General features: G+C 44.3%; 1 protein-coding gene across 3 annotated transcripts in view; it reads right to left on the minus strand.

Annotated features, from left to right (window-relative positions):
• Positions 1-13,031, minus strand: part of ITPR1 (inositol 1,4,5-trisphosphate receptor type 1) — a 348,152-nt gene that overhangs the window by 191,584 nt on the left and 143,537 nt on the right. For 2 of the 3 annotated variants that reach the window (XM_069561813.1, XM_069561815.1), the window contains exons 8-12: positions 12,385-12,483; positions 11,098-11,181; positions 10,854-11,000; positions 6,110-6,205; positions 4,110-4,154 (exon numbers count right to left, since the gene is read on the minus strand). In XM_069561813.1, coding sequence (XP_069417914.1) covers positions 4,110-4,154; positions 6,110-6,205; positions 10,854-11,000; positions 11,098-11,181; positions 12,385-12,483 — 471 coding nt within the window. The remainder of the gene's footprint in view (positions 1-4,109; positions 4,155-6,109; positions 6,206-10,853; positions 11,001-11,097; positions 11,182-12,384; positions 12,484-13,031) is intronic. The other variant, XM_069561814.1, reaches the window with a different exon arrangement.

The raw sequence follows: 13,031 nt of genomic DNA on the forward strand, positions 1-13,031 counted from the left end.
CCTAGCCCTGAAAAAGTGTTCCTAATCAATCAATTGCCAAGGACCATTCAGGGGGAAAAGGGGCCTCTCCTGCTACATGCAGGATATGGTAGAGACTGAAGACAATCTCTGACAATGAAGGCTGATGAACAACAATGAAAGCTTCCCACTAAACTAAAGATGCAACCAGTCTCCGAAGCCCATCTGCCGAAGAAGACTGGAGCAGTGTGCCGAGCCTGGTGTCTGCTCTGACAGGCTGCACAAGGTCGCGCTCTGCCCTGGGACTCTGCACCAGGTTATTTTTGAAGTTTAACATCCTCGCAAGATGACAGTATCCACCTGCATCTACCAGGAAAACCACATTTCCCTTGTCTCCGTCTTGCTTTGCTTGGGCTGAGGCCCTGCTTCCTCTCCAAACGGAATGGAGAAAAGAAAAGCAAATCTAACAGGCAAAGGAGAGAGCGTGAGAGAATTTCATTCCATGGGGCCCGAGTTCTAGGATTCTGGGCAAGTCTGCTTTTTAAGTCCATCAGAGGCATCAACCTTTGCCTGTTTAAAAAAAGGAAGGAAAGAAAGGAGGGAAGGAGGGATACAGGAATGAATTAAGGAAGAAAGGAGAGAAAGAGAAGAAAATGCAAACAGCTCTTCTAATATCCCACATCTCTGTCTCTCCCTGCTCACACTCCCGCCTCTCACACCCTATTGTTGTTGTTGAGTCGCTCAGTCATGTCTGATTCTTCATGACCCCATGGATTGTATCCCACCAGGCTCCTCTGGCCATGGAATTCTCCAGGCAAGAATACTGGAGTGGGTTGTCATTTCCTTCTCCAGGGGCTTTTCCAGACTGAGGAGTTGAACTTGAGTCTCCAGCACTGGCAGGTGGATTCTTTACCACTGAGACATCTAGGAAGCCCTCACGCCCTCTACCTCTATCTGAACAACACCCACCCCCAGTGGTTCTTCTATCTACACCCACACAAACATCGGCTGGAGGACATCAGAGCATCTCCCCAAGCTCCACTCATGAGAAATCACTTTGAATGGAATCTGTCCTCTTCGAACCAGTGCTACACACACCACTCTCAGAAAAAACCCTGACCTGGTTCCGGTGTGAGACATGGGGCTCAGCTACAGGCTGGCAGTTACTCTCCAGACCGGTCACACATCCAGAGAAAAAGGACAGCTGTGCTGAGTCCACGGTCCGTGGCCTGTGACTCAGTCAAGCGTCCTGTGCTTGCTGTGTGCAGTCGGCGTGTGCCACCTAGTGGGAGCAGAGGTGCATGGGCACCAGGCCATCAGCCCACAGCTATACTCGAGTTCTTTCTGTCCCTGCAGCATCAAGCCCATGGCTCAAAGGCCACTGGATTCAGAAAGAAGAGAACGACAAAGCTGAGTGCAGTCTCAGGTAAGACCAGAGGTTTGGGGTGCCAGTCTCAGGAAATACACACTCAATAAGCAGAATGAGAAGCCTCTTCTTCCCAACTGCCAAGGGTCCCAGCCAAGAAGAGGGTGAAGGGTGAAGGACCCTCCCAACGTGGACACCTTCCCCTCCAGAGGCAGGAGCTCGTAGGTGCACCGTGAGCTTCCCAGCACCCCACCTCCACGTGAGGACCCCCACTCATGCAATAACCTGAGCAGCTGGAGCAATGCAGTCCAGATCTGCAGCCAGGCCCGCTGCCTGATCACGCTGCCGTGGCACAGAGAAACAAGAAAGAGGAGACAGCCGACTGCACTCCCAAAGACCCAAGGCATGTGGCCAGTGAGGACCACTTCCTGCTTCCTCACGCATCAAGTGAAGACAGAAGGACCTGCTCTAACTCCTTTGTGGAGCTGCTGGGCAGCCCGGACAGACCAGTGGGGAAAAGGCACTGAAAACAGTTATTATCCTCTGCAACTCACAAATATGCCAAGTGTTTACTAGGGGCTAGGTACTTCATCTGCACAGCATCTCACTCCATCCTTACAACAAGCGTATTGTCCACACATACAGGTAAGGGAAGTCGGTCTCAAAGAGGGAACAGAACTTGTCCAGAACCATACAGCGCACAAGCAGTGCCTCTTGGAGTGGGAAATGGCAATCCACGCCGGTATTCCTGTCTGGAAAACTCGAGGCGCCTGGAGGGCTACAGCCCAAGAGGTTGCAAAGAGTTGGACATGACTGAGCATGCACACTGCTATTTAAACCCAAGTCTGGGACTTTCCTGATGGTCCAATGGTTAAGAATCCACCTGCCAATGCAGGGGACATGGGCTCCATCCCAGGTGTGGGAAGATCCCACATGCTGTGGAGTAACTAAACCTGTGCACCACAACTGCTGAGCCTGTGCTCTAGAGCCCAGGAACTGAAACTACTGAAGTCTGCACACCTTAGAGCCCGTGCTGCACAAGAGGCGGCATTGCAATGAGAAATCTGCACACCACATCAGAGAAAACCCACGCGCAGCAACAAAGACCCGGTAGAGCCAAACAAATAAAATAAAAATGAATAAACCCAAGGCTGTCTCTCTCTTCACCCTACTTTCGATCACTCTGCTCTTCCTCCTACGCTACACACATGCCTGTCTTTCCCTCACACAGGAAAGGCTGGGAGAGCAGGTGCACCTGCTGGAAAGGCTGGGAGAGCAGGTGCACCTGCTGGAAAGGCTGGGAGAGCAGTCCTGTTCCCCACAGCACTCAAGGTTCACTCAGACAGCAGCTCACACTTAAAGAAGCCACAGGTCCCCCTCAAAGTCACCTCCAAAGGGAGTCTTACTCTGTGCAGCCTCAGATAGCGGCACCAAGACCCAGGGAAGCAAGTGACCCAAAGACCATCTTGACTCTCAAAATAAGAAAGGTGCCAGGATGAATTATCTTCTGAAAACTGAGGCCCCTTCCAGTCCCAGTGTTGGAACAATGATCAGTGAGGACAATGTGGGGATGATGTGCAGAGACTGCCCTGCACGGGGGTGGAGAGCACAACTGGGTCAGTGTTTTATTTCAGCTCACGGCAGTTGTGGAAGGTCAGCTTTCCAAATGGGCTTCAGCAGTGAGGGTGAAGGCCATGAACGGAAAGAACAAGGCCCTCCGGTGCTCCCACAAGGAGTGGAAAGAGAAGATGAACTCCGTCAGCAAGTCCAGGAACTAAGGGCAGGAATTCTCACTGAGAACTCCTCTGCATTCTTAAAAGCTAACCTCTGCTCAAATCTACCTAGAAAGTTCATGGCTTCCTGCAGAATTCACAATGCTTTCGAAGACAACTACACTGTGTGTTATCTCCACCTCAACTCCCTTCATTAATGTACAATGTTGACATCCAATTTTTTCAAAATTGTACTAAAAGATAATACCCTTAATACCACCTACCATATTCATCATCAAGATGATCACATGGCCACACAATGTCGAACAGAGCAGCAACTATTTGGTTTTGGTTCTGTTTTGTTCATCTTAGACCAGAATGAAGCACTCCACAAGAGAACTCCATGACTAATACCCATCATTTCCCTGTAACACAACCACTGCCCTCTTCACACTGTCAACACCAAAACCCCCAAGTCCCTCCATATCAGGATTAACTGGCAATAAGGCCTCCAAAGAAAGATCCAGCTTAAAGATCCAGCATTAAAATTCTAAATCACATAACAAGATCTATTTCTGACTTTGCACAGAGGACAGATAGTTAGACCACTAAGTGCCTAACCAGAGGTAAAGCCTCACGTGTTACCTCCACGGTCTAAACAACAGTGTCCACCCTACATGCTCATTCCTTGAAGAAATCTTGGTGAGTCATAGCTCCAGGTCAACAGCAACAGAACATTCATGTACAAAACGCTGGCTCTACAGAGACCATCACTGTGTCCAACCTAGCAGTATTCCAAGAGATACCCTGAACTTCTGCAACTTAAGAGATGGAAACCCCCTGACTAAGCACACAGAAAGAGTATGATGACCAACAGTCTCTTGGACCAATCAGGACACAAGGGGACATGACTGCCCTCAAGGGAAGCACAGAACAAGACCCTCTTTTAGGGCAGTGTAGGTCTCCCCTTCCCCAACACTTAGTGACCACAGGGGCAGTTTCTTACATGGGGTTCCAGATCATACGGCCTCACCCTACCAGACGAAGACAAGAAGGCTCTTGCCCATACTTACTGAGGGCTGAAACTCCAGGCATTCTTCCTCAAAGTCAGGGTCTACCTGATGAAAAAGAATCATTAGGAAATTAAAACATCCATTGCTTTCTCAAGGACTCGGCCCTGCTTGCAGGAGACATCAAGGCCTGTGAACATCTTTGGACAGCTAAGAACTTGTCCCTTCCCTCTGTTCACGAAACCAGCATGCCACAACAACAACACACGTCACATAAGTACAACACACATGGAACAATCTACCAGTAACCGACAGATGGCTCTCAAGTGTAGACAGAGGAACACAAAGAATCCACTAGCAAAGCAACAGTTAAAAGCCTGAAATAAATAAAAGATCAGTATCCAGTCATTGATAACACTGCTTATTTTGAGTCAGAAATTAAAAAAAATGGTCTGGCTTTCAGCAAAAGTTACATTCACCCCAGAACATAACAGATAATGCAACAACCATTGACCTCTGGCAAACCATGTCATCAACATTTCTCAGAGCTGGTTAGCTGGGTCCATTTCTATGGCTCCATTATAAATTTCAACTTAGTCTTGATCTTCGGCTCTTCAGTATTTCAAAAATCATCAGTTCACACAAGTGTCAGGCATCCCAGAGGGGCTGGCACATTTAGATTGAGGTCAGCTGCCACAGTCTGATACCCACACATCACCTTGCAAATCTCTGAGCAGTCTCACCAGTGGTACCAGCCAACAGCAGGTGTCTTTTGATGTACGGCTAGAATCTGGTATGAATATGCATCGTACATCTTCCAGCAGATCAGAGTAAAGTGCAACAGCTGTCACACAGTAAGATGGCTCCTTAATACAAAAGTTAAAAGGAAATTTCCTCCCATGCTTCAGCGCTGAGTCTTGCCTTTCCTCAAATACCCTTCATGGGCATTTAAAACACACTTCCTTGATGTTTTACATTCCTGTAAGTAAAGGATCTTGTCGAATCCACTGATCCTGTGAGTAAGCAAGCTCTATAAAATCACCTAATTCTATATGTGTTTTAATGCTTCTAGCTTTACATATCATGTTTCACTACGGCCGAGGCTTGGTCATTTACCTTAGGATTGGGGTTGGTAAACAATAAGATGTGGGGAGAGTAGTAGGCAAGAGCAAAATGGAAAGATAATCCTAAAGCCAGGATTAGTGTGAATTTTTTTTTTTTTAAGATCTATTCTCTTAGCCACCTTCAAATACATCTCACCCTTGAATAAGGCTGAAGTTACTGGGTATATAATTTATAGTTGGCCCTCCAAATTTGGTAGTTCAGGTAATAAAGAATCTGCATGCAATGCAGGAGCCCCGGCTTTAATCCCTGGGTCAGGCAGATCCCCTGGAGATGAGAATGGCAACCCACTCCAGTATTCTTGCCTGGAGATTTCCATCAACACACCATGGTGTTGCAAAGAATTGGATTCAACTGAATGACTAACATTTTCACTTTCTCCAAATTTGCGACTCCTCCACATCTGCAGTTCCTCTGCATTCTCAAATTCTACCAGCCACAGACTGTTCAGTTATGCAGCACTTACTATGCAGCATGTGCTCAGCCACTCAGTCATGTCCGACTCTTTGTGACTCCACGGACCATAGCCCACCAGGCTCCTCTGTCCATGGAATTTTCCAGGCAAGAGTACTGGAATGGGCTGCCATAACCACAGGTAACTGGACCTGTGCAGTTCAAATCCACATCATTCAAGAGCCAAATATATACAGTACAGTATTATTAACTATAGTCACCATGCTGGACATGACATTCTCATGACAGCATTGTTTCCTAACTGACTTCCTCCCCACATCTTGATCAGAATCCCCATCAAATGTTAAAATATGTTCATTATTTTTGCTTCTTGTCCATAAGTAGGGAAACAAGGTGGAAGGAAACAGAAGGAAGAGCTAGGTAACAGAGCAGCACCCTAAGCCTCCAACTACCCAACAGCTACAGGTAAGTGAGGAAAGAGAAGTGCATTACCATGGAAAGAGAAAAACCACAGGGCTGCCACTTACCTCTGCTGCTAAATAATGCCCTGTAGCAAGATGCTTGAAACGGAAGAGGCTGTTCCAGTACCCTGCTCCTCCTCGACACGGGTCATGTTGGACCACCTGCAAGAAGAGAAATGATTACCAGGAGCAGAAGAAATGTCAACCCATATAAGGATGACACCGAATCTGAGATATCACATAGAAGTCATAGTTCAGGAGTGATGTTTACTAGCTGAAAAACAATTATTATCTTCCAATAAAACTCCTCCAAGTATCTCATGTAATTTTAAGTAATGTTTCTCAAAAGGAGAAGTAGAGTCCCCTAATTAACATGAAATGGTTGTAAAACAAAGTTCAATTGGTTTTCAGATTATCTGCCTTAATCATAAGGAAGAAGCTAAGATTCTGGACTTCATCCACATAAGGTAAAACAAACAAAAATGAGTCTCATGAAAACCGGTAACGGCAACCTATCTATGCCCTCATGCCCTGTGACACGTGCCCAAGCCTGTGGTCTGAAGCCAGACGCTCCCAGTGCCTGGAACAACTTACTATAACAATAAATGTAACTAGCATCTGCTCAGGATGGATACTGGCAATGGTAGTTGGTGCCGTAATTAGACACCACACACAGTACAGGGAATTGCCACAGACAATGAGAAAACTGCATTAAATAGACAAAACAACTGGGTTCTGATGCTGGATGACGCCGAGTTCACAACTGTGCTCTCAGAGGAAAAGGAAAGAAGGAGACCTTCATGACCGCTCCAGTTTCTGGCTGGGAGGTCCTCTTCGGATGGAAGCATCAGGAAAGAGAACTCACACAGAGCATTCCAGTCTCAATGAGTTGAGTAGATACGTCAGAATTCAAGAGGACTGAGGGGAAAATACAGAGCTCCCCAGAAAGAAACTCCAGAAATCTGCACGGGGCCTCCTACAGTCTTTGGTTGAACATCAAGCTACATGTGTACATAGCAAGACTCTTCCCCTCCCCGCCCAAGGCCTAATATAAAATGAGAGGGAAGTTGTAAGCTCAACAATCTGGGAGATCACATACACCTAGAAGGTTTCTGACCTACCCAGCTAGAGGAGTGACTAGTTGAACACCTGGGGCATTCAGTATAGACAATGAAAGGGTCATATCTTAGGAGCTGGGCTAGCACAGTACCCAAAAACAAATGCTACAGTACACGTGACCTAATGAAGCTTTGCAACAAACCTCCAAAGGATCAAAGCAATCCAGAACGTTCTTTGTCTGACAAAACAAAAGTCAATACTCTTTAAAGGAAGGCAATAGAATCTGGATACTCAACAGTGACATCACAATGTATGGCATATTGTCATAAAGCAGTGGACAGGCAAGAATCAGAAAAATGTGACCTGTCAGACAGTATCGAAGGATCCAGTTTGTCCATAGGGGTTAGTGGGGGCTGGAAAAATACCTGAGAAATAGTAACCCTCAAATTTCCCATTTTGATATATATGCACAGACCTTAAGAAACTCAGACTTCAAAGTAGCATAAATACATACACACTCACACAATCATCAAGACACAAAATAATAAGATAAATATAAAACAGAAATAAAAAGAATTTTTTTTAAGTAGCTAGGGGAAAAAAACTAGGGCTTTTTTTTTTTTAAGTAGCTAAGGGGCAAAAAGCTAGTGCTTCCCTGATAGCTCAGTTGGTAAAGAATCCCCCTGCAATGCGGGAGACCTGCAATGCAACACATTGTGATGTCACTGTGTTGAGTATCCAGATTCTACTACCTTCCTTTAAAGAGGATTGACTTTTGTTTTGTCAGACAAAGAACGTTCTGGATTGCTTTGATCCTTTGGAGGTTTGTTGCAAAGCTTCATTAGGTCACATGTACTGTAGCATTTCTTGGGTTGGGAAGATCCCCTGTAGAAGGGAAAGGCTACCCACTCCAGTATTCTGGCCTGGAGAATTCCATGGACTGTACAGTCCATGGGGTCACAAAGAATCAGACATGACTGAGCAACTTTCACTTTCAGGAGAAAAAAAAAAGACAAAAAAGGGAACAAAGAAGAAAAGAAAACCAGTGAATTCACAACAGGAAGTAATGCATGCAAGACAACAATGGGTTAGCATCTTCAAGCATGAAAAGAAAAAACTGTTTACATAAAATTTCATGGTCAACAAAAATACCTTTTGGGAATGAAGGCTGTATGAAGAAATCAGAATCTTTAATACACTGCAGTTTGGAACATAAAATAGTGTCAACAAGATAGTGCAGCCTTTCCTCAAAAGGTTAAACGAAGTTACCATATGCCCCACAATTCCACCCGAGAGAGAACCGAAACTCCTCACAGAAGCTTGTACATGAATGTTCACAGCAGCAGTATTCACAACAACCCCAAAGAAGAAACAATCCAAATGCCAATGAAAAATAAAATATGGTAAATATGGTGTATCCATTCAATGGAATATTATTTGACATAAAAGGAAATGAAATGTGGATATGCACGGCAATATGGATGAACTCTGAAAACTATATGCTAGATAGAAAAAGTCAGATACAAAGGACCGCATATTATAGGATACCATGTATATGAAATGTTCAACACGGGAAAATCTATAGAGATAGAAAGTGGAGCACTGGTTACCAGAGGTGGGGAGGGGGCAAGTCTGAAGAGAAATGAGGTGTGATTGCTAGGAGTCCAGGGCTTTTTTTGGATCTACTAAAACCATGGATAACTATACACTTTAAATTTGTGAATTGTGTGACGTATGAATTGTATCTCCATACAGCTTTTATTTCAAAAATGGAAAAATATATTTTTTTTAATTAAGGTGAAATAAAGGTGTCTTCACAGACAAATATAAAGCTATTTTCTTGTTTTCAAATGAGAGCTGAGAGAATTGGCCAGTGGCGGACCTGCCCTACAAGAAATGATAAAGAAGTTCTTTAGGCTGAAGGAAAATGATTCCAGGTGAAAACTCAATTTACACCAAGGAATGAAGTGCTGGAGATGATAACTATGTGGATGAAAGTCGCTCAGTCATGTCTGACTCTTTGCGACCCCAGGGACGATACAGTCCATGGAATTCTCTAGGCCAGAATACCGGAGTGGGTAGCCTTTCCTTTCTCCAGGGCATCTTCCCAACCCAGGGATTGAACCCAGGTCTCCCTTATTGCAGGCGGATTCATTACTGGCTGAGCCACAAGGGAAGTCCAACTATGTAGAGAAAAGACTCCTAATCTCTCATTTTCTCATGTTTTTAGCATACAAATGACTCCTTAAACAAGGCAAAGTAAGTAAAAATGCACTGTTGAGTTTATAGCAAACACAAGAGAATAATACCAAAAGGACAGGAAGGGAGAAAGAGAAGTAGGGTTGACCCTTTAACAATACTGGTTTGAATTGCATGGGTACGCTTACACATGGATTTTTCAATATTAAATATTGCAGTTCTACATGGTTGGATGAATTCAAGATGCAAAGGAACCATGAACACAGAGGGCCAACTATCAGTTATACATAGATTTTCTTTTTTGTGTGTTTTTTTGGTTTTTTTTTAATATACATAGATTTTCAACCATGCAGAGGGCAAGTGTCCGTAACTCCCACATTGTTCAAGATTCAGCTGTATACTATTGTAAAGTTCTTATATCACACGGGAAAAGATTAACACTATGTAAAACTGACAGGGAATATGCTGAAGATGTATAATGAAAATCCTAAATCATGATGAGAAATATAAAATACATGGTGTTGTCTTCCTTCTTTTATTTTGAAGGGGCACTTAGGTTTCTAAAATCTTCAAGAAAACAATAAAAAAGGAATAAATTCAGTGTTTCCCTAGGCTATTCAGAGGGAAAATTGGCAGTAAAAGGTTTGTGGGGGGAGTAAAAATTAAGACAGCTGTTTTCTCTCAGAAGAAAAAATATAGATGTTCTGAAGTAGACTTGTAAGTACCCAAAGTTTTCAAAGTCTATACTGCAGAAACTCTCCTCCAAAGGTTGCATGTTTCATTCATTTCAACCAATTTGCAAGTGAAGAAGACGCAGTACTTTAAGTTTCTAAAGTCAGTCACAGTGACTTCTGTAGGGTTCTGATATTCTTAATAGTTTCTTGATTGATGAATCGAGTCCCAAGTTCCTACAGCCTGGATATATTGCCCTTCAGTTTCTGTTTTGTTTCGCAGGATGATCCTCTGCTCCTCCTCAAATGAGGTTACTGAGTTCTAACCCAAGGCTGCCTGCTATTTCCAAGTCCACATCAGTATCTTACAAGAAGTGACCTACTCCGTTCATCTCTTCTGAAATATGGGTCATCCTGTTAGTAGCAGCTCAGATGCTAGCACCTTCAGGAAGTCTTTCTTAAACCCTTGCCCAACCTCAAACTCCTTCATCACCTCCAGAGGACAAGGAATGTGCCTCCCATCACGTTCACCATCCAGTTATCAGTTGGGCATCTTTTCATCCTGTCACCAATATGCACTCACCTACCATCATGCTGGTTAGGCACTTGATCACTTGTTGTTTTGATAGGTAACTGAGCAAGGGAAAGAAAAATACAGAAGCAAGAGATGATCAGATGGCCCGGAGAAAGGAAACTGGAAATTTTCAGTTGGGAGTTGGCCTACCCTGCATCCTTCTGATAAGGCGTGATGTGTGTGTTTCTCTTAGTTATTCCAAGTCATCCCTTGTCCTTGGAACAAGGTAGTTGAAGTACCTGGATCTGACTCTATTCCTATAAACCCACGAGTCCTTTCTCCCTGCCTGCCCTGCACCAACCCTTACCTCCACCTCCCACAGGGCTTTTGAACTGGTGGCAGACGTGGCAGACTGCCGGCCGGTGGTTCTCAGGAAGACGTGCTGCTTCTTCCTGTGCTCGTCACAGGTGAGAAACTTCTCCTGCTCGGCATGGAACAGCCTCACCACGTCACCCTGAGAGTCGACACACAGAGGGGTTAAGGAGAGTGCATTTTAAGAGAGAACTGAAGACGAGCCACGCGCTGCCCAGCCAGTCATGTATCCAACTTACCCCCTTTAATATGTCATCCTTGTTGTCACTCCATTTCATGAAAAGGACTATTTTCCAGCTTGTATTGCAATTGACGGAATTGACCTGGAAAGCAAATTTAAGAGTTATTTTTTCACATATTCCTCAACAACAATGTCTTCCTGCCCCAAAGGGCCTCACCTCTGTCTAAGAAACAAGACTGTGCTTCGGTCCTCCAAGCCTAAAGACTGGCATCACTAAGACCACAGAACCTGCACATTCAATTGACCTGTTAGAAGTCTCTGGTAATAAATGGATAATTTCTACCAATCACTATGTATATTCCAGCTGTGGCTAAGGGAAGTAAATTTCTCACCCTTCTGGAATGACATCTTCTTTGCAGCCACTGTTTGTACACTAAAGACATTCTATGCACTGGGCCAATATTTACTAATATATTTAATCCTTAGCAACACCCTAAAAGGGCTTCCCTGGTGGCTCAGTGGTAAAGAATCTGCCTTCCAGTGCAGGAGATGCAGGGTGGATCCATGGGTCAGGAAGATCTCCTGGAGGAGGGCATGGCAATTCACTCCAGTACTCTTGCCTGGGAAATCCCATGGGCAGAGGAGCCGGTGGGCTATAGTCCATGGGGCCACAAAACGGACAGTGACTTGGTGACTAAACAACAACCATCACCACCCTGAAAAATAGTAATAACCATCATGTCCATTTCAGAGGTAGGAAAACTGATGCCTGCCCAGGGAGACTGGGTAATGAATCTACAGTCACAGAGGTAGAGAAGGGCAGATTCGGGATCTGAATCCACAGTATCTGACTCCAGACCTTGTGCCCTCCACCATTAGGCAAATATTCATGTCACAATCAAGCTACTGTCCTTGTGTCCTGTAATTGCCAATTACTTTAAGTAGATGTATTGCCAAAAGCAAGATGTCAGTCTTGCAGGGGTGTTCATAGCTGCCAATGCAGGGGAATTAGGCTCTCTCTTTAGGGGACCAATTAGAAAAGGGTGCTCCTCTGGCCAAAAAGCATTGGTACAAGGGAGCCTCCTCTGGTTTAAGAAATTAGAAAATGGTCTTCCAGTGATACAAAGCTTAGCAAACTGAGGCCTGAAGTGACTATCACCTCCCACCGACTGAACAGGCTTATACAGCCTCGTGTGACAGGTCTTGGTTTCCTCGCCTGCAAAATGGGTACACTGTCCTGAGTCAGGACTCAAGTCACTGTCACCACACCCATGCTCTGGTCCCAGGAAGGCTGAGGGCTCCCGTAGCATATGCTGCTCACAAGTCGTAACTGGATTTCTCTTACCTCGTTGCAGCCTGGGTTATCCACCAGCTGATGGCTGCTGGCATGTAAGGGCTGGCCAGCATTCACGGGGTTCAGAACAACCTTGTCACCTATGACCACCTGAAAAGGAAAGAATCCACAGAGCATTTCACCAAAAAAGTGCAGAATGAGCAGTGGTTAGTTTTGGGAGAAGCCGAGTCCACATAGAAGGCCCTAAAGGTAAATTTTTGCCTACAGTTGTCATTGATTACCTAAAGATGCTTTCAAAGTTAGGCTAAGCAGGAAGAAAAAAGTCCTACCTCTGTTAGATTCAGTTAAGGCACTTGCATAAGTAAGTTTTAGGGGTAGAAGCAGAATATTGTCTGAAGTAAGTCTTTACCTTTGAGAGAATAAAGTTATACATTTATAAAGCAATGACTTTTATACTTTTTTGAAAAGTCATATTAAGAAATATGTTTTCTATTATGACCTGGTCATACATACATATGTAGATATATGTGTATACATACATATATGCATGTATGCACAGATATACGTATCTATTTATCTAAGACAAAAGTTACCCACGCCAAACAATCTTATCCCCATTATGTTCAACACAGCTTGATACTATCTATTCTATTTCACTTTCTAAAATAATAGTCACAAATTACTAAATTGATATCTTA

This window comes from Ovis canadensis, chromosome 19 (genome assembly GCF_042477335.2).
Source record: "Ovis canadensis isolate MfBH-ARS-UI-01 breed Bighorn chromosome 19, ARS-UI_OviCan_v2, whole genome shotgun sequence".
NCBI classification, from domain to species: Eukaryota; Metazoa; Chordata; class Mammalia; order Artiodactyla; family Bovidae; genus Ovis; species Ovis canadensis.